Consider the following 22,473-nt stretch of genomic DNA (forward strand, 5'->3'; position numbering starts at 1 on the left):
CATAAGTTCCGCGAATTTTAATTCCGCAGGGTTTATTATAGACGCGGCATTTCTCAAGGGATGATTTCACTTTCTCTGCATAACTCAGTGTACATTGCAATTGCTCTGAATATAAATGCATGTATTTAACTATGCATGGTTGTGTGAGTGGTCATAATCGGACGGACCAAATGCATGTTTTACCCATAAGAAAAAAAAGAAAGATCAACGCCACGTCCCACCTCACCCTGTAACAAAAGACTCTCCAGATCAAACCAGCGGAGAGGAGACTTTTAAGAGTTAACGATCGCATCTCTCTTTTGGGAGAAGATGATGTAAACCCCACACCATGTGACACTGTAATGAATAATACAGTAGAGTGAGAGAGAGTGAGAGAGACGGAGAGAAACGCAAACACAGTTAAGGTTTGATCCGGACAGCGAAGGAGGGTCATATTCCATAAGACTAAACGGGGGAGACAAGGACGACAACAACAAGCGACTGTTTGTTTTTCATTAACCAAGATGTGCTGGCTACCGATAGACCAGCCTCTGCTGCTGCCCGGTGACTCCACCTGCGCCCGGAGACCCTCGCCGTGCTCCATGGCTCAGCTCCTCGCCTCGCGCCTGAGGAGGATTGGGGATCAGCTGGAGAAGAAGAGCTGGACGGCGGCGGGGGGGACGGACAGCGGCTACAGCTGCCGGGGGGACAGAGGCAAACTGACCGGACGTGACCACTTCAAGAGCTTTATATGCACCGCAATACACATCACAGTGCTCGTGCTGTTTGTCACGAGGCGACACCTGTAGGGCGCGCGGGTTCGCGAGACTGCAACACCAGCAACAGGTACGTACAGTAGGTTATCACATGTGTGTATGCAGTATAGTGGTATACATGAAAATGTGGGTAAACTGTGACCTCCAGTCGGTGGTTATCATAAGGTAAACCACAAAAAAATCAATTATATTTTCAGAAAAGCGTTTGTTTATGTGGTAACGCGTTATTTGAAGTGCACTGCAATCCATTAGGCTACAGGTAGATTATAAAGCCAGCAGTAGCATACTGTTGTCATCTGAAAAACCTCGTAACTCCAATTTTGGTGATTTTCCTATTTTCACTTCAGTTGAATATATGCTCCTCTAGCCTATGGGTTGAGAAAGTTCTGCCACCCTTGGTTTTATCAAATCCTTTCAAATCCCATTGGATTAACTCAAAAATGCATTGTTATCAAGCTAAAACAAAGCTGCTTTTCTTAGCTTCTGAAAAGTTGACATTTTTGAGATAAGACGATAGGTAACTTTTCCTACAAAATAGCCTAATTATCAGGAAAAACATCATTAGACGAACATCAGAAAATTACATTCTTTAATTTAATGTCATTAGCTATAGTTGCCCCAGAAAGTATTCCATCCCCTATTTTTGCACATCATGATGTAATAATACATACGTATCAATAATAATAATAATAATCAATACATAATGTAATAATTATCATGCACTCACAAAGTCCTTAGAAAGCCTCATGAGCACAGTGCTACATTTATGTTTTTCCCCTTAAAAGATGGTGTCTTGATATACTGTAGGCCCAAATTACACCCGTTTGCTACTACTTATAATAACTTAGTATGTGTTCATGTAGTTAAGATTTACGTTAGCCTACTTGAAAATGGTGGATACTTGATTTGAATCTGCAAATAAAAAGGTGGGTTAAATAAGTTTTGGACGGGTTTACCCTCCACTACATCCCTGTTTATAACTATGTAAGAATGGGCGAGGTGGGTGCTAAATAGCCTATACACTGAGTAAGAACTGCCTATAAGGAAAATTATAGGGTGAATAGAAATTACAGAATGTAGAGAAAATTTTGTTTACATTTTGGTGTCAGATGGTGCTCATTGGAAATGGCACAATGCTCTCCCGTTGTGATTTGATTTTAAAAAAAACTTGAAAGATTTATGGAAAATAATTGTATATATTTATATTTTGTGTAGATGGTGCCTTGATGACCATGCACGAGGAAAGAAACGGACTCAGAACAGTTGCACTAAAAAAAATCAAGGGATGCAAGAAGAAGAGTCGGAGGACGTTCCAGGCGAGGTGTGCTGCATGCGCGTAACAGACAGTAGGCTATCCACACCGTCCAGGCAGCTTTTTGGGAGGAATTAAAAATGTGTTTCATAGTCGGAACTGTGTGCCTGACTAATTTCATGTGTCACGAGGACTTATTTGGGCCTGATATGTGGGCTGCACTGCGAGTTTCACGCCGAGTTCACACACTGAACTCCAAGCAGTCCCGCAGTCAGCTGCGCATCCTCCCCCTGTGTCTGACTCTGTCATCCCAGTTATAAAACGGTGATGTCATCCTCCCCTGGTAGTATGGAGGGAAAAACTTACTAACTCGACTCCTGTGAACCTCCACCTGCCACAATATGAACGCACCGATACTAAAATACTAATTAAGCTAATTAGATGTGGGAATGAATGTAAAATGTGTGCAGCTTTCTTTGGAAAAGCATTGAATGGTGCCCAGTGGGGAAAATGGTTTGGGGCTTCACATTGCACTGTACTTTTTTTTTAAAATTTTTTTTTTACATAAGCTATACTGTAAACGTAAAAACATGTAAATAAGTGGATGAGGACTTGTTATTCTAGGCGGTTTTTCTACAGTATTTAGATGAAGTTTAGCGTGGCTCCACAGATTCTTCTGTGCTTTAGCATTATGTTTTGGGGGGCAGTGTTAAGTGGCATTATCACCAACACCATACAGGACTTGTGCATAGGAGGCTATGCTGTTATGCTATCTGTGATTTCTGGAAATAAGCTGTTTTTCTGATATAGCGGAATTGTAGTGTGAGTGGAATTATTGAAACTGTGTCTTTTCTAAAAGTGTATGTTCTTTATACTTAAATATTTCATATGAATTTTGAGTAGTCAACATAATAAAAGCGTTTCTGAAACATTTGTCTGCACTTGTCATTACAATTAGACAAGAAAAACACTTGACAAATCAAGCTATATTGCTTGAATTTAATTGAAAATCTTGATTGTGTACAATGCATACTGCAAGCAAACAAGAGTGACTTTTTCAAAAGGAAGCTGATCAGTTTAAACAAATCTGAATATTCAAAAGAAATCACATGAACTGTGCACCATGGTACGATGGAGGAAAATCTGGTATGAAAAATTCAAACAGAAATGCACAAAGTCAAAACCTATTGTATTCACTGTCTGCACCACACTTACTGTCTACATGATACTTGATCCACATAATGTGCTGCTATGGCTCCACAAACACTGATTCAAATTTACAATTCATTTCCAAAATGCTATATAGCAATTTTTTTCATTCAAATATGCAAGTATCCAGTCTGTAAAAGTGTTACCATTTGCCAACCAAGAACTTAAGTTACCTACTATCCTGCAAAAAGTACCAACATTTGATTTCATTTTGTATTGCCAATCATTTTCAAAAGCCTTAAATACCAACCCTAGTATAAAAAGAACAATCAAAATTGTATCCAGGCATGACCCAAATCTTAACCTTGTGCTAAAGTCCCTGTAGCCACTGTGTTAATATCGTGACTATCTACAGTATGGCCATACTAAATCCTAGTGGCATAACAATAGCTACATTTACATGCGCACAATAATGCCACTATTGCCAACAGTCCAAGTAAGACAATAATGTGATTAAGCCGTTTACATGATTCTATAAAATGATACTTACCCTAATAATCCGGTTTACATGTGACATGTGGTTATTGCAAGTATTCAAACAGAAATGATAAACGACACGATGCACAACTTGATCACATAGGAAATGTGATTAAGGTGTATACATGTTAAACTGGTGTATCTGATTCCTGGTAATCTGATTAAAATTGTACTACTCCACATATGTTAAGCATAATCCTCCTAGCATAAACAGAGTATGGTGTTTACGTGGGTCCTGCCTTACTGGCATTATTGTCTTAATCACACTACGATCACATTTTCTGTGTGCATGTAAACGTGGCCAGCGCTAGTAGATCTGGAAATGAGCAGAGGTGGTGCCGTCCTTCCAGCAGCGCAGGGTCTCAATGACAGCAGAGCGGCACAGCGGACACGTTCGCTCCCGGTCAAACCACAGGCACAGGCAGTCCTCGCAGAACACGTGCTGGACAGAAACACACAGCACATATTTCATTTTAAGAAGAAGAAGAATTAAGCACACTGTCCACTCAAATGCACAGGTAACACGTCTACGAGATCTACGGATAACGGTTCTCGCTTTTGGCACTCGAGTGGTTTATGCTCTTCTTCACAGCTTGACTGTTATTTACAGATTATTACTGAGTGACCATCATGGGCAGCAAGGATCCACCTTGCTGAAGGGTCCTTGAGCAAGACACTGAACTTCCTACCAGCTCCAAGGGTGCTGCTCTGTATCTGACCCTGACCTCTGACCTCACTGTGGAGGTGGGACAAGTGAAAACAGAAGTTGCCTTCAAGGATCAATAAACTATCACATTATTATTATTATTAATAATAGTAGTGGTGGTAGAAGTAGTAGTAGTAGCAGCAGTCGTAGCAGGAGTGGGAGTAGTCGTAGTAGCAATAGTAGTAGTACTGGTAGAAGTAGTAAACACAGTAGTAAACACAGGAGTAGTAGCAGTAGTAGGAGTAGAAGTGGGAGGAGTAGAAGTAGTAGTAGTGGTAGTAATAGTAATAGGAGTAGGAATAGTAGTTGCAGTGGTAGCAGTAGTAGTAGTAGCAGTAGCAGCGGTAATAGTAGTAGTAGTAGTAGTAGTAGTAGTAGTAGTAGTAGTAGTAGTAGTAGTAGTAGTAGTGGTGGTGGCAGTAGTATTAGTAGTAGCAGTAGTAATAGTACCAGTAATAGTAGTAGTAGTACTAGCAGAGTAGTAGTAGCAGTAGTGGGAGTAGACAGAGTAGTAGTAATAGTAGTAGTAGTAGTGGTGGCAGTAGTAGTAGTAGTAGTAGTAGTATTGGTATTAGTGGCAGCAGTAGTAATAGTAGGAGTACTAGTAGCATCCTAACCCCAAAAAAGTCACATTCAGCCTACTCAAGGCCTACTGTCAAGGGCAGATCCTCAAGTATGTAAAATTTTGTTAAAAAAAACTGATGCATTGATGCATTAAAAGATTTCTTCGCCCTGTTGGTTTCACACCTATGGGGGCTAATCCTGCACCTCCGAGGAAGGAGCTGGGACTCAGCATGGAGAGGCTGATGGGAGTCCTGTAAACCAGCCTGAGCACAGCGAGTGACTCTCATTTGATACAGCTGTGGAAGGTCGTGACAAGTTACAGCATGACTTGACAATGTTCCTCGGTTTGTTTGTTTTTTCAGCATTTCTTCTTGTGAAAGGCCTGCATGTGGGCAGAACATTGTACGCTCCTATAATATTACAAATTGGCGGGTGATGTGGTCAAATTCAACAAGCATTGTAAAAGGCAAGGGAATTGTTTTCTTTCCCATATCTCCTGAAATCTGAGGGATGCATTTGTTCATTTATGTTGTTAATCCCGCCCCCCTCCCAGTATATCAGTATGTGGTTTCATGTGTTTTATCTGTCAGCGAGTCCTTACCTGACAGAGAAGGGCTATGGGATCTCTGAAATCAGCTTGACAAATAGCGCAGACATCGCCCGCCTCGCTGCACTGCTGGCTGCTGGCCCTCACACCGTAACTCTGGACGAGACAAAAAGAGTGATGGTGAAAGGTTTATGTGTCGAACAACAACTTAATGCTTCGGGCACGTTGTGTACAAGCAGCTCATCAGCTCACTCAAATGTCTATTTAAAAACTGGAGTATCCTAATAGTGCGATGTGGTTTGATAGAATACGCAATGTTTGTATTGTATATAAGATAGTGAACAATCAAGTGAAAGCTGAGCATATCAATGTGTGTTGAAAAGTGCAAAAAAGGGACACTGAAGATAAAGTGTCATCATATCTGACCTGAGAGCTGCAGAGGATGACCAAGGCCTTGCGTATGGCGGATATACGCCCACAGATGTCAAAAGACTGCAATAAAGAAAGACCAAGTACAATCAGACTCTTGTGTTTACACCGTAAATATTCCTGTTTTAACTGTTTTGGCTGCATCTGACCAGCTTGTTATGCCTATTGAGCCTCTCTACAGTGTCCAAGTATCATATCATGCCCCAGTATCTTTCTCATTTATTTGTTCTTTTATTTCTAGATTTATTAAAGCTGCACTAGGCAAGATTTTTACGTAAAAAAAAAAAAACACCCATCTTATCAGACTAAATGGAGCTGCAGCAGAGAAGAGCATCCCATCCAAATTAAATTCTGGGGTCGGGTATGGACACTTCTCCGAACTTCTCTGAACTCCTCTTTGAATCAAAAAGAGCGAAATACAAACTGTCTCCTAAACAGCAGTGAGCAGCGCCCCGTCCAGAGAAAGCTGGACTCACCAACATTAGACCTTTTCCTCTCTCCTCTCTTTTGTTTCCTTTGGTATAAAGCATCACAGACCGGGCGGTTTGGTAAATATGAGCGAGCTGTGTGCAGTTTTCTCACGTAACGTTACATTATTTCTGGGTATTGAGGTTCAAATTTTTCGAACAATTACCTCTTACAGCCACTTGGAGCCACCAATGCACAAAGTTGCTTAGGGAAGCTTCAATTTAACTTTATTAATCCAGAGAAGTTTTTGCTCTTTTTCAGCTCCACCCTGCTTCGAATTTATACTGTTGCACATGTTTTGACCTGGGAGTTGCTCAGTACAACCACAGTCACTCAGCAGCTTCACTGAGCAGCCCAACTGAAGTAACTGGAGGTCAACTGCCTTAGTTAGTTAGTGAATCAGCAACGGATGCACATCAACATGCTCCGACAGTGACACAACAACCCTGATCTTGGAAAACACCTGATTGCTCCAGTTCTGCCCATGATCAGTCCACACCCAGGAAGTAAATCACCCAATTCATCTGAACAAGCCCATCATCGAAAAACGTCACACGATGAATCACAGGCCGCATCATCGTTGCATCATTACACATCTCACTAGGCCTCAGACATTCGCTGATCCAAGTTCCCCTTAGTTTCACTATGTCGCCGTCTCACTCGCTATGATGAAACTGAACTGACTCATGTCCAAACAAGTTTCTTTTTTTCTGAGTTGTGTTATCTAACTGCTCTGTAACTGCACTTGCTCTGACCTCTAACTGTGGTTTGCTGTCACATACGGCATCCTGTCCGCACCGCCCTGAGCAGCACTGATTCCCCAGCTTGATTTCTGGTCTACAGTCTTATTCTGAAACTATGACCATTTGACCTCTCTGCCTTTTAAACCCAGTCCCCAATTTCTTTCAAATCCAATGGGCATTCACAGACCCAACACAGACATAATTCTTCTCTGGACAGCATTACAATTACTGGTGGAGATTGCAATTTGATGACTGCAATTTTTTGCCCCAACTTTATCCTATCCAGAGCGGCCATGTCAGTCATTTTCCCCGATTACTTCAGCAAAGATTCTGTCCAAAATTACCTATTTTTTTTGGTAATGCCTCAGTAATTTGAGACACATTACGGTGATTACTAGTAGTTTAGTTTTTAAGGAATTATAATTTTTGAACTTTTTCATTCATTCATTACAGTTTTACAGACAAAAATAGGAGCTAGCGGGGCGCCCTGGTGTCTTAACCAGTAGAGTGCGTACCATTAAGTCTAAGTCCTAATCACGGGTTCAAATCCGGCCCGTCCCCTTTGCTGCATGTCGTCCCCTCCCTCTGCCCTGTCTTTCTAGTCTCTCTCTACTGTGACTGTCCAATAAAGCAGAAATGCCAAAAAAAAAAAATTTTAAATTATTGCTGTTATAAAACAGTTATCCCTTTTTCTATGACAGCAGGTTAAACTTGTGTCGTCCAGGGAGAGTTAAAGTGATGTTGAGCTTTTGTAGTACCTTGGGTTGTGTAGCTTCCTGGCCATGATAAAACCCCAAAATCGGCGATTCTCTGTTATCTGCAATGCTCTAATCATCTCTACTGGAGCTCCGGAGCAACAGATAACACAGAATCACCGATTTTGGGGTTATATCATGGCCAGGAAGCTACACAACCTACCAAGTACTATCAACATTCAACATCACTTTAAAATCCGTATAATGGTGCATATATATTTTTTAAGTGTCATCAATGCATACATTTCCTTCTATTTCTCCTTGGCTCTTATTTCTTTTTCCTTTTCCTGGCACTTCTCTCTTCCATCATCATTCGAGGGTTACATGGCTGCTATAGCTCTGACCCTTACTATTGTTTGCTGTAATGTGGGTGATGTAAGAACTCAGGATTGTTCAGTTTATTAAGTTGCTCTGGATATGAGTGTCAGCTAAAAGAAGAATGCCAGCTAAATGTAAAGAAAAACTAAAAAACACTATTGAACTTCTAGAAGTTCAGCGGTTACCTTGCAGAGGCTGTAGATGATGATGAGTGTGGCTCCTAGAAAGTAACTGTTAGAAGGGTCTTCTCCCATGATGTACTTGTACCAGAGCTGGATGGGCACCAGCGCCCGAAAAAGCTGGCTCAGCTCCTCGATCAGCAGGTAGAACTTACCCTGGACAACAAACACACACACAATTAGAAACCACACTAGTGGATGTCGCCTCTATAGGTGCTTCATCTAAACTGGGTGCCTGTACGCAGACGGCTGTGACTTGCAAGTTAAAACACTCAAAGTAACTACTTCTCTACTTATAATGGAAGTGCATTTGCAGAGGAAACAACAAAAGCAAAGGAACCTCAGGAGCCTTAACCAAAGTCTCAACCAAAGAAACTGGAGCACTTTAATAATAAATTGAGCCAATATGTATTCAGTCTTTCTTTGATCCACTCACTGACCGTCCACAAAGCAGAAAGAGCTCAACAGCTTCCGGGCACTCTTCTATCTAGTCAAGAGCAGTGCAGTATTAAAAGCTTAAAACAGCATGCCTCCAGCCCAAACATGGCCGCTGTCCAGCGCTCCGCAGTTTCACAGCGGTACAGGCAATTTCCCCACACTGCAAGGGAAACTGGCAGCGGCTCTTTCCACCTGCTACCCAGTGCCCACATTAAGCCCAGCCCTACGGGGGCTTGCAGGCTTCCTTTAAAAAGGACCGCCCCTCCCTCTATCATCACAGAGGAGAAACGAACTTCTGAATAAGTCCCCGCTGCCACACAGTGCGCTCAGTGAATTGGGGATGGTTAAAACCAGAGATGCCCAAATTGAAGGCAAACTTGATTCCCCGATGGCCCCCGTGGCATCCCAGCTTGCATAATGACTTCCTGGACGCTAGCTGACAAAGATTGATGACTCTGGGTAAAGAGCTGCGAGCAGCCAGGTTGGTAGGGGAGGAGGACCTCTGCTAGCGGCCAATTCATCTTCCTTATTGTACCCTCAGCCTCGTATCCCACAGTGCCCATCACGCCCACGCAAAAACTGTCAAATCTAAGGTTTGGACACGAGCCAAGCAGTTTGAGTAAGCTCCACTGCAGGCCTTATTTGAGCAGTTTCCTGCTTATTTGGATTTATTACTTTGTCTGATTTCTTGATCCTCTCCAACATCACACACAGAAACTGACACACACACGCACATATACACACAACTTAAAGTGGTAATCTGCAAGATTGCTGTTTGTTTGTGTTTTTTAATTTTGGCAATGTCTTTGGTTTTACGCAGTTATGGCTGTTCTGTGTTTGTGCTGCACTTCCCAGAGATCACCTGTCAATCAAACAGTGTGTCCAGTAACGTGGCGTCTTCCTTGGATTTTCTGTTGATTGATCTGTTGAAGTTTGAGTTTCTCAGCCATGGTGGCTATCGCTGCTCACGCTAACTACCCAGTTCTTCTTCAATTTACTCCAAACAAACCGCTATTGCTGCTGCCAGAAACATAAAACACATCACTTACTGTGCGGCAGAGGACCTACCAGACACCGGGTGTTTAGAACAGCAAGTGTTGCAAATATAAAAGCTTTCATGAATTGGATGTAGATTCAATCACTATAGTGTTATGACAATCAGCAATAGACAGTAGCAAAATAGAAATGTATTTATATGAAAATTTCACAGATTACTGTTGCTATAGTTGAGCTACATCCTTCAGCCACAGAAACTTGTTTTCATTAAATCTTGCTCGAGATGGATAGAGTAGCATTGCATTTCACTGGAATGGAGGTACAGTAATACAGAGCCAAAACTGAACCACAGACTGATGTTAAGAAGAAGACCAAACCATAGGAACTACTGTAATTGCCAAAAGCCCCAGAGTCACCTCTTACACAACTGTGCGATACATAGATATGCACTTAGGCAACGCATAATGAGCTGACCTATCTTGGGCCTGCTGTAAGCTTGCGTGCTATCACTTGTGCAGACGCGCGCTGACTGCAGTGCTTATGCAGGACCATTAGCGTGTCCTTGGCTGGATGCAGTAATGAAGTGGAATGGCTGATTGTGTGACTTCATGGGGTTCGAGACAGACAGGACCACTTGGCCTTCGCTCTGTGTCAGATGAACTGGGGAAAGGACAGCGACGGCACAGTCTGGGAATCTCCAAAGCTGTGAGAGCCTGTGTGTGTGTGTGTGTGTGTGTGTGTGTGTGCGTGTGTGTGCGTGTGCGTGTGAGAGCGGAGGGTACAGGTAATGGTCCAGCTCCAGGGAGGGATGACCTCACCCCTGCAACCCCCTCGAGGGAAAATGAGCTCAGTTGCCGGCTGCCTTGGTTCTGATAGGCCTGTAGGTCTGTTTATCAGTGGAAAATTTAATCCTAATACTCTGTGACCCCCCCTCCTCCAACACACAAACACACACACACACACGGAATATGAGCTGCACCTGTATGGAAATATAAGTTTGTGTGTGTGTGTGTGTGTGTGTGTGTGTGTGTGTGCATGTGTGTTCGCAGCCACATACATATTCTGTTGCCTCGGGCCATACCAACAACACACACAGACACCCGCATGCACAGGCTCACCTAAGGAGTACCATTTAAAACCTTATGAATACAAAACAGTGTCACACTGTGACCCTTCAGCACTTTCCTCGCTCAGTGGAGCATTTCATCATAGTTTTCTCTCAATTTTCTTTTCCTAAATCATGAAGTCAGGTCCATAACTTTGACAGTGAACTCAATGTAACTCAACCATGGTCTACTCTATTTCGTGGGTTAGGGTTAGAATGATTTATCAATAGCTCAAATTCAATTTAGATGCCTTTTCCAAGGGGCCTATATGGTTTTCCTGACCTACTCTTTCAGTTATTTAAAAGGAAAAATCCATTCTCACACACTGTCCTTACATAAAACACAATATGTCCTGTGGCTGCATTGCATTATGGTCTATTGAGGCTAATGTTGGTGGAGAAATTGGCATCTCTGCCTCTACTACAATGGATTTCTCCCGGGCCAATTATCCACAGAAATAACAAAATGGACCTAGGTGGATTTGTCCTTTAAGGTTGCATTAGCAAATTGTTTGTATCATGGAAGAGAATGAGCCATGAATGAACCATCATGACTCACTTTTGACCTCTCAAAAAAAGATGTGATGATGTGTGAATAAGTAAGAAGTATTTTCAGATCATCAAATACAAACGTGTATGTGTGCAAATGTACACGCCATGAAAAAGGCATCAAAATTCTGATACTCACAGTTTGGGATGCCGATAGGTTTCACAGTTATATGCGATAAGAGCTAGAGACATGAAAGTGGATTTCCTACCCTGGATTTGAAGGCCAGGAGAATCTTGGGCAGGAAGAGGACAAAGCATTTCAGGCCGATGGTGACGTACTTGAGGACAAAGTCAGTGATGCCCACCGCCCAGATCAGATCAAAGAAGTCAAAGCTGTTGATGTTGGGCTTAGCAAATATGAGGCTAGAGGAGACAAAATATCAGGATGGCATGTTATTACAGGCGGCTCAGGTGTTTTCACTGAGGATGGGTAGAAGGAAAAGGAACAGCCAGGCAAATGTTTTAAAAAAAAAAAAAATTCAGGAAACTCTCTGGAAACCAAATAATAAAATGAACACAAAATACTCACAGGACAAGACCAGACAAGAACAGGAACACTCCCTAAAGGAAATGGAAATAAAAATAAAATGGCTTACACAACACAAAATGAATGGCAAAACCTAAAATTGTAAAGTAAAACGGACACCAAAAGGATGGTATGCAAAGAAACATGCAGCCACTGAATAAACACCTTCTTACACACTACCTGTTCTGCAGCTCCTCTTGGCTGAACGTGTAGTAGAGATACACTATGTTCCCTGCAAGGAACATCATGATCCACAGAGCAACAAATACAGAACGTTCCTCCTGGTGACGTAAAATTGACACACAAAGCTATTACAGGGTGGCATAACAATAAATATCTTTGCATTTAAAGCTACAACATGCAACTTTTTTTTTTACATGAAAATAACAATAAAAAGAATATTTTGTACATTATGAATGTGGCCCTGTGTGTACATGCCTACATTTCCCTGTTTGCCTGTAATTGGCTTTTCAATGATGTTTAGCACATTTTGGGGTTTATACTATTTGCTGTAGGTGTGGCCGGTGGGGAGCTGGGTTGGGACTATTAAGGTGGAGGGAAGTCAAAGCAACATCAACAATGGCGGAAAGCAGTAAGAAAAGAAATACAGCAAGCTAAACGTGCGGCACACAAGGCCCTTTCAAAGTTGCTTGTTTTATTGCCGATAGGCTGCATTCACATCAGCGTCTTCAACGCCTGTGGAGGCTTTACGGATGCCGGTTGCCTCAGCCTAAATGCAAGTGTTGGGGCGGGAAATTGACCAACTGAGGGGGAGGAGGGTGGGGTTAACAAATCACTTCCTGCCTCAAGGGGAAATGTTGCATGTTGTAACTACAATGAATGTGGTTCACAATTGTGTGAAGTGGAAAACGAAATGTTAACATGAATATTAGTTATTACCCGTAATGACACTTGGTGCTTAAATGTGGAATTGGCGAAGGCAAATGTGCTGGCCATCCCCACACACACAGCAATACCTGCCAGAGAGAGGAGCAACATTATTGCTGAACCAGAACTATTATCTGAAAAGCTGCAGCTAATACTTTTCTGTATGTACTACTAACTACTATTACCACTGCTACTAGACAAACTGGTTTACCTAGCTTGTGCTGGAAGCAGACTTTAGCCAGGAGGATGAGGATGAAGGGGAAGCCCCTCTGCAGCCAGGTGACCACCGCCCTCAGCTCGGACAGGGCCGGGGCCGGGGTGGACGGGTCCTCCTGGGCCTCCTCCCTGGAGCCGTGCCTCTCTGAGCCGGCCGCCGTGGTGGCCTGCTGCAGCAGAGAGGAGGTCCGGTGCTGCAGGGGCTGGTGGTGGAAGTGGTGGTGGTGATGGTGGTGCTGGGGCGGCCGGGGAAGGAAGGGTCCACCCTCAGTGCGGTGGGGCCCCCCTTCCTCCCTGGACGAGGCGGTCATCTGGATAAAAACGTCCGGGGGAGAGCCCAGGACGAGGCCGGCGGCCTGGAAGGGGGCAGAGGAGACGGAGCCGGAGGGGACGCCCACCAGGCCAGAGAAGAGCTGCTGCGGTGAAGTTGGCGAGTCGGGCTTCAGGCAGTCGAACACACCGCCCTCGTCCAGGCTACTCTCTGATCCCAGGGTTTGGCTACGGCTCCTACACAGAAAGGACAAAATCATTAGTGAGTCTGGACAATGGCTTTCTTTTACCTTGAAGCCCTGATTTACTAAAGCCTTTCATGGGTGCAAAAACTTACATGTAAAACCAATGGCAACTCCTGATTGGTCAAACGTGATTGGTCTTGCACCTATCACGTCTTGTGTTGACTTTGAACATTGCAAAGGTTTTTGTACCCACTAAAGGCTTTAGTAAATCTGGGCCTTAGTGTATTAATCCTATAATACATTCTTCTGATGTATAATGCTTTAATATTATGTTGTGTCAGGGTTCCATAAATTTGGTAGCGTTCTGTCTCCATATGGCTAAAGCGATTCTGTTTAAGCATGCATTTTACCATGTAGCCTAGCTGTAAATGAGAGTACCCAGCTATTGTTTGTCCATGCTGTCCTCTATACAAGACACTGCAATAACAAAGGGCCTGCAGAGACTGATGGTTCCTCTTCCCACCTTTCAGAGGGCATGCCATCCGTGTTGCTGCTGTGTCTCCTCTGCATGGCATACCGCTCCTCACCACATGGTCCAGTCCTGTGGATGCAGGTCGAAAAACATCAACAGTGTCTGGCAGTGGCAGTTGGCCGACCTACTTGTAACCTCAGCTATTCTGTCCCATGTTTGTTTCATGCATTAGACAGCTGGCAGCGGTAAGACAGATTTGTAGAAGGTAATTTATGTTTACCTGAATCAGTACACTGAATTATCCTTCTGCACTTGTCATAGTTTGCGTTTGGTTAGCTAGGTTGACTGCTGTTGCTGAAAAGGAGAAGAGGACGCTTCGCCGTTGTGCTCTGAAAGGATGGACGCTCTTCCTGTATGACGTCAACGCGGACGACTATCTACCAATCAGCGTCCTCCCTCCCACCACACCACATCCGTGTTGGAAATTTGTTTTGATGATGGTGGATGTCAGATTTCGTGGGATAAAAGAACACTAGCGGCTTGTTATACGTAATTTTGGACATTGCCGAATCGTTTTCGTCAGAGGAGATGTAACTGCGTTGCCAGGGGAAAAAAAAAAAATAGTTTTAGTTGTCTCCCATCAGTGTCTACATAAGACTACTAGCTAATGCTAACGACAGCTAGCTAGTAGGCTAACAAAGCAGTCTTTTATGTTGAGACACCGTTAGCTTGCTTGCCAATTAGATAACTGTTTCTAACTGTGTGTGAGCAGCTTTCATAGAGCTTTAATGCATGTCAAGAGCCATTTTTGCTTTACAGCTGCAAAGCGCAATGTGTGTTTAGCTTACTGTTAGTGAGCCTACAAAATGGGTTAGCTGATGTAGCTGGCTGGATTCAGAAACTGGAATGCATTTACCTGTTAGTATTTGTGCACCATATTTGTATTCTAACAAAGCTAGCTAACGTTAGCTTGCCAGTTTTGCTTGGTTTTACATTTTTTAGTCAGTCATCAGATAGACACCAATTATTACATATCCCTGACAAATATTTTAGTCAGGGGATTCAGACCTGTGCAGGTCTGATGTTTTGGACTTAAGTGCTCATTGTCACTGGCATCTCCCCAAGAAAGCCATGCCATGATGGTGCTACGCCGATTACTGAGAAAGCGCTGGGTTTTAGGTGTAGTCTTTGGACTGTCTCTTATCTACTTCCTCACCAGCACACTCAAACAGGTACAGGACCTCACTCCACCCAAGTCATGGTAGTCCTTTCTGAGCTTTGTCATACTAAATTATACTTTGAGGACATTTCATGACTGAAATCATTTGCTGCTGTCTGTCTTTTTCAGGAGGAGAGAACGATACGGGACCGCACCCTGTTGGAGGTGAGGGATTCAGACCATCGCATCCCCTGGAAGGTCCGTTTCAACCTGGGCAACAGCAGCCGGCAGATCACTCAGTGCAGAAACTCCATCCAGGGCAAGACACTGCTCACAGATGAGCTCGGTGAGTAATGCAGCCAACTGGTCTCCACCACTTGATATAGTGATGATAAAGTGACCGCTCTGTCATACTGTTTTGTAGCCTTTAATCAATGTATATGCTTATCTGTGTGTCTGTGTTAATGTTTTACAGGTTACGTCTGCGAGAGAAAGGACTTGCTGGTGAATGGCTGCTGTAACGTCAACGCCCCCAGCTCCAGACAGTACATTTGTAAAAGCTGCCTGGCCAACGGCTGCTGTAACATCTATGAGTACTGCGTGTCTTGCTGCCTCCAGCCTGATAAGGTAATCTTCTAAATCGAGGATACTGCCCAGGGGCAGTCGTCAGCAGCAACTCAATTGCAAACATGCTACGTCTTGAGAGACTATCTTTTGCATGCAAGATGTTGAAATGTGTCTCAAACTCGAATCTTGATATTGTGATCTATGTACATCACAGAGCAATGACCATGAAAAAAGAACAGATTAAAATCTGCTTTTGTGCCTGCTTTATACATGCACTCTTGTTATCTCTGTTCCTCTTCTTCAGCAACCTCTTCTTGAGCGCTTCCTGAATCGTGCAGCTGAAGGCTTCCAGAATCTCTTCACTGCTGTGGAGGACCATTTTGAGCTGTGCCTGGCCAAGTGCCGGACCTCCTCACAAGTATGTTGCACAGGGAAACTTCAGATCAACTTTCACAGACTAAACACTAGACACTCCCAACTTACTAAAATGTATTAGCAAAGTAGAGGGCCAGTGTATTATAAAACTATAGCTGTACCATTAATCTAGTCATCTCGAACCAAGGCACGATCAGTGAAGTTAGTTGTCCCACAGATAAAACCCACACTGGTTCCTTTTGGGTTAGTCTGGACAGAGCTGGTTCCTGTCCACCTCTTGGACCTCTTATAGAATACACAGTGAAAGTCAATATTTCACTTGTATATTTATCAACACAGTTTTCAGACAGCTGTCAATGTTGGAGAGACATACACGGCTTTCTGTTTTGCTCACCAGTGACTCATTATAATTGTTTGCCTCAATTTCCTGAAAGTGAAAGACAAATAGAGAAAATGGCATTTACTTTTTACATTTTATGACTGGCTCTTATGTCACACATGAATCATCTAGATACAAATATTTGTTACATCCATGCTGCAGTGGCTTTGACCCTTTCTCTCCTTACTGTTGGTTGCTTTTGATGTCGACAATCTAGGAGTTTAAACTCATTCTACTGTTGCACTTACTGTCAGTTGCTTTTGACAGGAGTGTCAGGTAAAAATATAAATGTTTTCTAGTCTCCTTGGAGAGCTAAATTAATGTGTTATTATTTCAGTCCCCTAAACCAGTGGTTCTCAACATGGGGTCCGGGGACCACCAGGGGTCCATGAGGGTGTTCCACGGGGTCCCCAGCAAACTGATGAATTGTTAAACTTCAGCATTATTTCATTTACAAGAAGTTAACACAATTAGACAATGTAGAAGAATGACTGTTTTGATCATAGTTTCACTGTTATCTCTCTACCTACAATACAGATAGTCATGGAATTCTGGACAAAATCATATCTAACAATAAAAATATTCTCAGATTTGGGTCCAAGAGACAAAATCTCATCAAATGGGCGTCATAACGGCGTGCACTAAATTAGGGGTCTTTGATATGAAAAAGGTTGAGAATCACTGCCCTCAACCTTTTTCATATCAAGCACCCCCAATGTAGTACACATTAGGCCCACGGACCCCTATTTGACCCAAACCTGCGAATATTTTTATTGTTAGATACGATTTTGTCCAGAATTCCATGACTATCTGTATTGTAGGTAGACGAGTTAACAGTGAAACTATGACCAAAATAGTCTACATTTATTCAACATTGTTGTAAATTAAATAATGGTGAAGTTTAACATTTCATCATTTTGCTGTGGACCCCCTGGAACCCCCTCAAGGACCCCTGGTGATCCCCGGACCCCACGTTGAGAACCACTGCCCTAAACCACCCTGGATAAAATTTGAATGCATTACTAAAGGTTGAGGATGCCATGTGCACAGCAGTACTCTTCAATAGTCCAAACAACAAGAGTAATCCACCGCTTACTGAAAGGCTTCAGATCCATTTCATATTTAAATCTACTTAATGCTTAATGTCTATACAGCAGCAAAGAATACATTTGCGTGAACAACAAAAACACTGGAATGTGTTAACCTGACTTTTGTCTTCTTTTTTTGTTTTTTTTTTCTCATGCAGAGTGTTCAACATGAGAACACCTACCGAAACCCTCAAGCAAAGTACTGCTATGGAGAAAGTCCTCCAGAACTCCTTCCTATATGAGTGTGACTTTTGTCTTGGGATTAAGGAGGTCCAAGAGAAACCCTGGGCCTGTACAGCGCTCCTGTGGGACCCCTAAATGTGTGTGGAGAAGAAACACAGCCCTTTCCACCTCTACGACGAAATTTGCCATCTTGGACAGTTTTGCATTACAGTGGCATAGCGACGGACGTAACCAGGACACCAGACCAACCTCAAAAATGGACAAATACTGTACGTGATTTGATTATTTACACTTCATAAGTGCATAGAACGCTTCATAAATTCATCCGTGATGATCATCAGGTCTACATAGCAGGCAGCTCATCCATCGGGATTCGCTTCATACCGTTCAATGTCCATGAAATAGGCTTCATTTTAACCCAGATATGAGATAATAACAGCTGTTTTTATGTATCGTTGGACGTTTCAAAACAGCGGAGAATGTGTCATAACTTCTGTGTGTAGCGCATGCATATGGAATAGCTATTTAATAAAAGTGACTGTGAAATTACTTGGCTTATAATTTATACTGCTTTTCTTTTCTTTGTTTTTCATTATTTTGAGGACAGTGTTTTTCTCCATGTGCTAATGTAAATGTGCCTTTAAAAATGATAATAGAGCATTTTCTGACCTCATGAATTCATATTAGAAGAATTCATTAGTAGAATTCATAGTATTCTTATGATGTCACATACATTTCCTGCTAACATGGTGTTTTACTATATACACAGCTCATTGGCTGTGGCTGTCATTTGATTCTAATCACCTGTTAATTGATTACAATCGCCTGTTATTTTCCTACGAAGATGGCCGTGTGGTGATGCAACAGAATACTATGAGTATTAGAAATGTAAAGAAAATTTAAACATAGGCTTATTTGTTGTTTATCACAACTAACAGTGATAGGCATGGCCACATTTTTAACAGCTGCAAAATCCCAGAGAAAGGCCTGTATTTGAAAGCTCTGACATTTATCAAGGTATGAAAATAATAGGATTAAGGTGTTGGAAAAAGAAGAAATAGTCCCATATGGTCAGGCATATGATTAAGTGAACATGCAATCACCAAACACTTAGCCAAAAAGAGCAGAGAAAAATCTGATATAATGAAGTCAATGGGAGTAGTGCTACTACAGAAGGGTGAATCAAAGCATTGAAAAAGTGGTGTTTGTTAAATAGAAATTAAGTTTGATACTGATACAGGGTTCCCACAAAGGTCTGGAAGGTATAGAAAGGTATGTAAAATCATTTGGGGAATTTCCATGCCCTAAAAAGTATGTTAAAACATCAAAAATACTGAGGAAGTTTGGAAAAATTTAGGTCCTGGAAAACGTATGGAATTTTAAAATGGAAAATGTGTGAGCGATGTTGATATTCAGTATTATGTTAAGGTGAGGACCCATTTGAAGCTCCTATAGAGCCATCAAAAGTTGGACTTTCTAATTGAATATTAATTGATAACTTAATTTGAGGATGTGGAGGCCCACATTAATCTTTGTTACAGTGCAGTTGTTCCCTTGCATCGCTGTGATGGGAGTTTGACAGCCTTATCTGCCTTACCATGCACTGTCCATCTGTCCACAAATTTCACCGTGGAATACAGTGATTGGAGTCCAAACTGGTGGCTCCCTGAAGATGATCCTTATCAGCTTCTCTTTCTACCTCAGGCAACGTAGACCTCACAAGGGAAAGATGGCCAGACCAAAACAATTAATCATTCTGAAGGCAGAGAAAACAAACTCTGTCGTAATTAGGAAATATATTAGAGCCCCCTCTCATTTTCCTCTTTGGCAAGTTGATTAATTGCTGTCACATGGGAACAGTGTGTTGCCACTAAGTAACAAGTGTAATTGAACAAAGCCGTTCTTGATATAGTTAGTAAACAGTTGACAGTAAAAAATTGCAAAAAAATCAGAAGTGCTTTGCGATGAAATCAACTGTATGGTTGTATTTTATATTTCATATTATCTATACTGTAGGCCTTCAGTAAGGAATCAGTGACAGTGGAAAATCAGAATCAGGTTTTATTGGTCAAGTATGCAACACATACAAGGAATTTGACTTGGGTTAAATTGCATCACACTTCACACATTACTTCTCTAGTGTATGAAAAATGGGACAGAAGTTTTTAATGTATAAAAGGTTTGTCAAAATATGTTATACTTGACAAATAAAGAAGGCATTTCCAAATCTATAAAACAGACTTTTAGGAAATTAATTTCAAGTCAGGCAGAAATAATAATAACATTTTCAATTGCAATAATTACAAAGGATAAAGTTTTGCAAAAATATGCTTAATTTAACAATTGTAGAAAAGCTTCCATAAACAGTAATCATGTCTGCATCACAAACTTAAATCACGTTGTCACCTCACTGTGAGATTTGCTGGAGATATCCACTCCCCTCAAAGTATTTTGTAACAGGTGCCTCAGTATCTTTAGGGTTTTCATTACTTTTTACTTCGACTTTAGACATTTGGACCATAACCTCACGCTCCAGCCAGGCCAGATAGAGTCTGGCTGCCTCCAGCAGCGTGTGGCCCCACTTCTTCCTCTCAAATGCATGCTTGGGCATTTTGGGACGTGGTGGCTCCGGGGAGCACTCGCCTCCCAGAACATCCTTCACACACACTGCAAGCATGTTCACCATGGAGACGGTATCCTTGAGCTTCTCGTGAAGTGAAACATCTTCGGTGTTCAAGTTATTTTTCTGGTCCTCCAGGACTTCCTCCAGGCCTTGGGCCATGAAGAGCAGGCTACACTGAACTTTCCCTCCGAGTGGAGGGGAGTCCTGGGGGGTGTGGAGCTCTGGGAAGCCTGGGGACCACAGAGGGAGATCCTCCCCATTGGCTTCATCCTGGAAGGGGAGTCAAGCAAGGGAATTAGTTTTGTGTATGGCTTATTTGCTACATGAAACACCCAACTGTCCAAAATATCACTATCACTCTCACAAATATGGCTCTCACCCCTCACGGTTCTGTGTTTCTGCAGAGTCAGACAAGATATCTCAGTGTGGAAAGACACAATGAGATTTTTTCCATATGTATATGTAAGAAATCTGTGGGAAAAGTGCCTTTATACAACAGTTCCGGTCGAGTAATTTGATTGGACAGGCGTGCTGATATACAATGTGACAGCACTGGGACGTTTCACTATACGTATACCCCCCCGCTTTACAGGTGTTCTAATACAAACAGTTTGTGTTGCTTGGCATCTGTTGTCTCAAATTACCATTACTTGACAAATAGCTTTGTTTAAAGAACTGTTGTATAAAAGCAATATCACACTCGAGGTCATGCTGTTATACTGTACATCAGCACGGCTGTGATTATCTACCAGCCGAAGATTGGGTCATCCAACCAACTATATTATTAATAGTAATTTTGTACTGTATGCCAATCATAACTTTGTTCATTTCTGTGTTGGTCAGTTCACATAAGATATCTTTTTATCTTTTGGAAGTCTTCCTCACATTTGCATTCCCTTTGAAAGGTCTCCACTCAACTGTTTTGGAAGTGTTTTTTTGGGATAAGAGCTTGGAAATTGCCTCACACACTGAAGATGAGTCCATTTTGCAGCAGCTATAGAGTCTTGTGCCTTTTATAACAAGAGCCAAGAAGTTTAATTTGCACGTCATTCTGGCACTGAAATAGATAAGTTCCAAATCTGTGGCAGAAAGTAGTTCTACAGGTACAGTTTCTACAATTACAGTGTGATAAGACTGTAGTCAAGACACATATACAGTGAGATGTAGGAAACCTAAAGGATCATGTTACTTACAAAGCTGGTCAAGCACTCTTTGACTCGGGCTTTGGTAAGAGCTGTCATCTGTTTCGGCCTGCAGCGCGCGCCGGTGACAGCTTCGAAAGGCTTCTTTGGCACGTGGGCTGCATCCCAGCTTTGCAACAGAAACACCATCCAGGCACACATCACTTTCAGAAATCCTGCAGATCAAGAATTACGTGCACAATCACAGGTCTTGCAGTTTTCACCAATCTAATGCATGAATTTCAAAGTTTGAAAGAAGTGCGTCTCAACTTGTACAGCCTGACACAGTTCAACTGTTTGACCGATGAATGAAGAATAATGACGTTGCATGGCCTACTGTACCTGCTTGGTATTTCATTCTTAAAGTTGGTTCCACTCAACGTGCCCAGTTTTTCAATACGTTAAAGCGGTGTCAGATACTTGAAGTCACACAAGAAAAGCTTTTATATTCGCTCACTCCTCACAAGAGGCGTGAGAAAGGAGCTCTTATGATAAACTTCCCCCATCTCTTATCCTTTGATGAAAAAGGCATCAGGCAAACCAATCAAGACTCGTTTCCTCTACGAGGGCGAACACCTTGCATGTCATTCTTTATTACCAATTAAGGAAATGCTGCGAACTACTGATGAATTCTTATAAGTATGTATTCAGAACAAACCTTTATGAGTGTGGACACCGTCATAAATTGGTGACTCATGAGATGTGTGTTTTTGCATCTTGAATTCGAAAAACATTTATTTTCAAGCAAAACCTTGGATAACCATTGCACCAAAATATAACCTTATTCCTAACATATGCAATTGGATAGTTGGTTAAAAAATGTACAAAGACAAGAATAAATGATCCTGTAGAGGCTTTGGTGTTGTGAATT

The 22,473-nt window shown here is 42.2% G+C and overlaps 3 protein-coding genes and 1 long non-coding RNA gene across 5 annotated transcripts; 2 read left to right on the plus strand and 2 right to left on the minus strand.

Annotated features, from left to right (window-relative positions):
* The first annotated feature begins 368 nt into the window (after positions 1 to 368).
* LOC144539624 (uncharacterized) lies at positions 369 to 2,936 on the plus strand. Its single transcript, XR_013505056.1, has 2 exons — positions 369 to 825; positions 1,971 to 2,936. It is a non-coding gene; the product is annotated as an uncharacterized LOC144539624 (long non-coding RNA).
* Positions 2,937 to 3,916: 980 nt separating this feature from the next.
* Positions 3,917 to 15,200, minus strand: rnft2 (ring finger protein, transmembrane 2). 2 transcript variants are annotated; one of them, XM_071897664.2, is made up of 10 exons: positions 15,164 to 15,200; positions 14,099 to 14,168; positions 13,116 to 13,627; positions 12,917 to 12,993; positions 12,197 to 12,297; positions 11,700 to 11,853; positions 8,409 to 8,558; positions 5,937 to 6,002; positions 5,565 to 5,666; positions 3,917 to 4,135 (listed from the first exon to the last, which is right to left on the minus strand). In XM_071897664.2, exons 1-10 carry the CDS (start codon positions 15,183 to 15,185, stop codon positions 4,001 to 4,003), a joined length of 1,389 nt encoding a protein of 462 aa, XP_071753765.1. In that variant the 5' UTR covers positions 15,186 to 15,200; the 3' UTR covers positions 3,917 to 4,000. The 2 variants fall into 2 exon arrangements, with proteins under 2 accessions (XP_071753765.1, XP_071753764.1); XM_071897663.2 differs by lacking the exons at positions 12,917 to 12,993; positions 15,164 to 15,200 and adding exons at positions 12,020 to 12,051; positions 14,328 to 14,432 and having other exon boundaries at positions 14,099 to 14,176.
* spring1 (SREBF pathway regulator in golgi 1) lies at positions 14,533 to 18,402 on the plus strand. The gene is made up of 5 exons (XM_071897665.2): positions 14,533 to 15,279; positions 15,396 to 15,552; positions 15,682 to 15,833; positions 16,078 to 16,191; positions 17,774 to 18,402. The coding sequence occupies exons 1-5, from the start codon at positions 15,184 to 15,186 to the stop codon at positions 17,855 to 17,857; spliced, it is 603 nt and encodes a 200-aa protein (XP_071753766.1). The 5' UTR covers positions 14,533 to 15,183; the 3' UTR covers positions 17,858 to 18,402.
* Positions 18,403 to 19,874: 1,472 nt separating this feature from the next.
* On the minus strand, positions 19,875 to 22,024 carry LOC139910445 (uncharacterized). Its single transcript, XM_071897736.2, has 3 exons — positions 21,945 to 22,024; positions 21,615 to 21,778; positions 19,875 to 20,691 (listed from the first exon to the last, which is right to left on the minus strand). The coding sequence occupies exons 1-3, from the start codon at positions 21,958 to 21,960 to the stop codon at positions 20,206 to 20,208; spliced, it is 666 nt and encodes a 221-aa protein (XP_071753837.2). The 5' UTR covers positions 21,961 to 22,024; the 3' UTR covers positions 19,875 to 20,205.
* Positions 22,025 to 22,473: the final 449 nt, after the last annotated feature.

The sequence above is a fragment of the Centroberyx gerrardi genome, chromosome 8, assembly GCF_048128805.1.
Source record: "Centroberyx gerrardi isolate f3 chromosome 8, fCenGer3.hap1.cur.20231027, whole genome shotgun sequence".
Lineage (NCBI taxonomy): Eukaryota > Metazoa > Chordata > Actinopteri > Beryciformes > Berycidae > Centroberyx > Centroberyx gerrardi.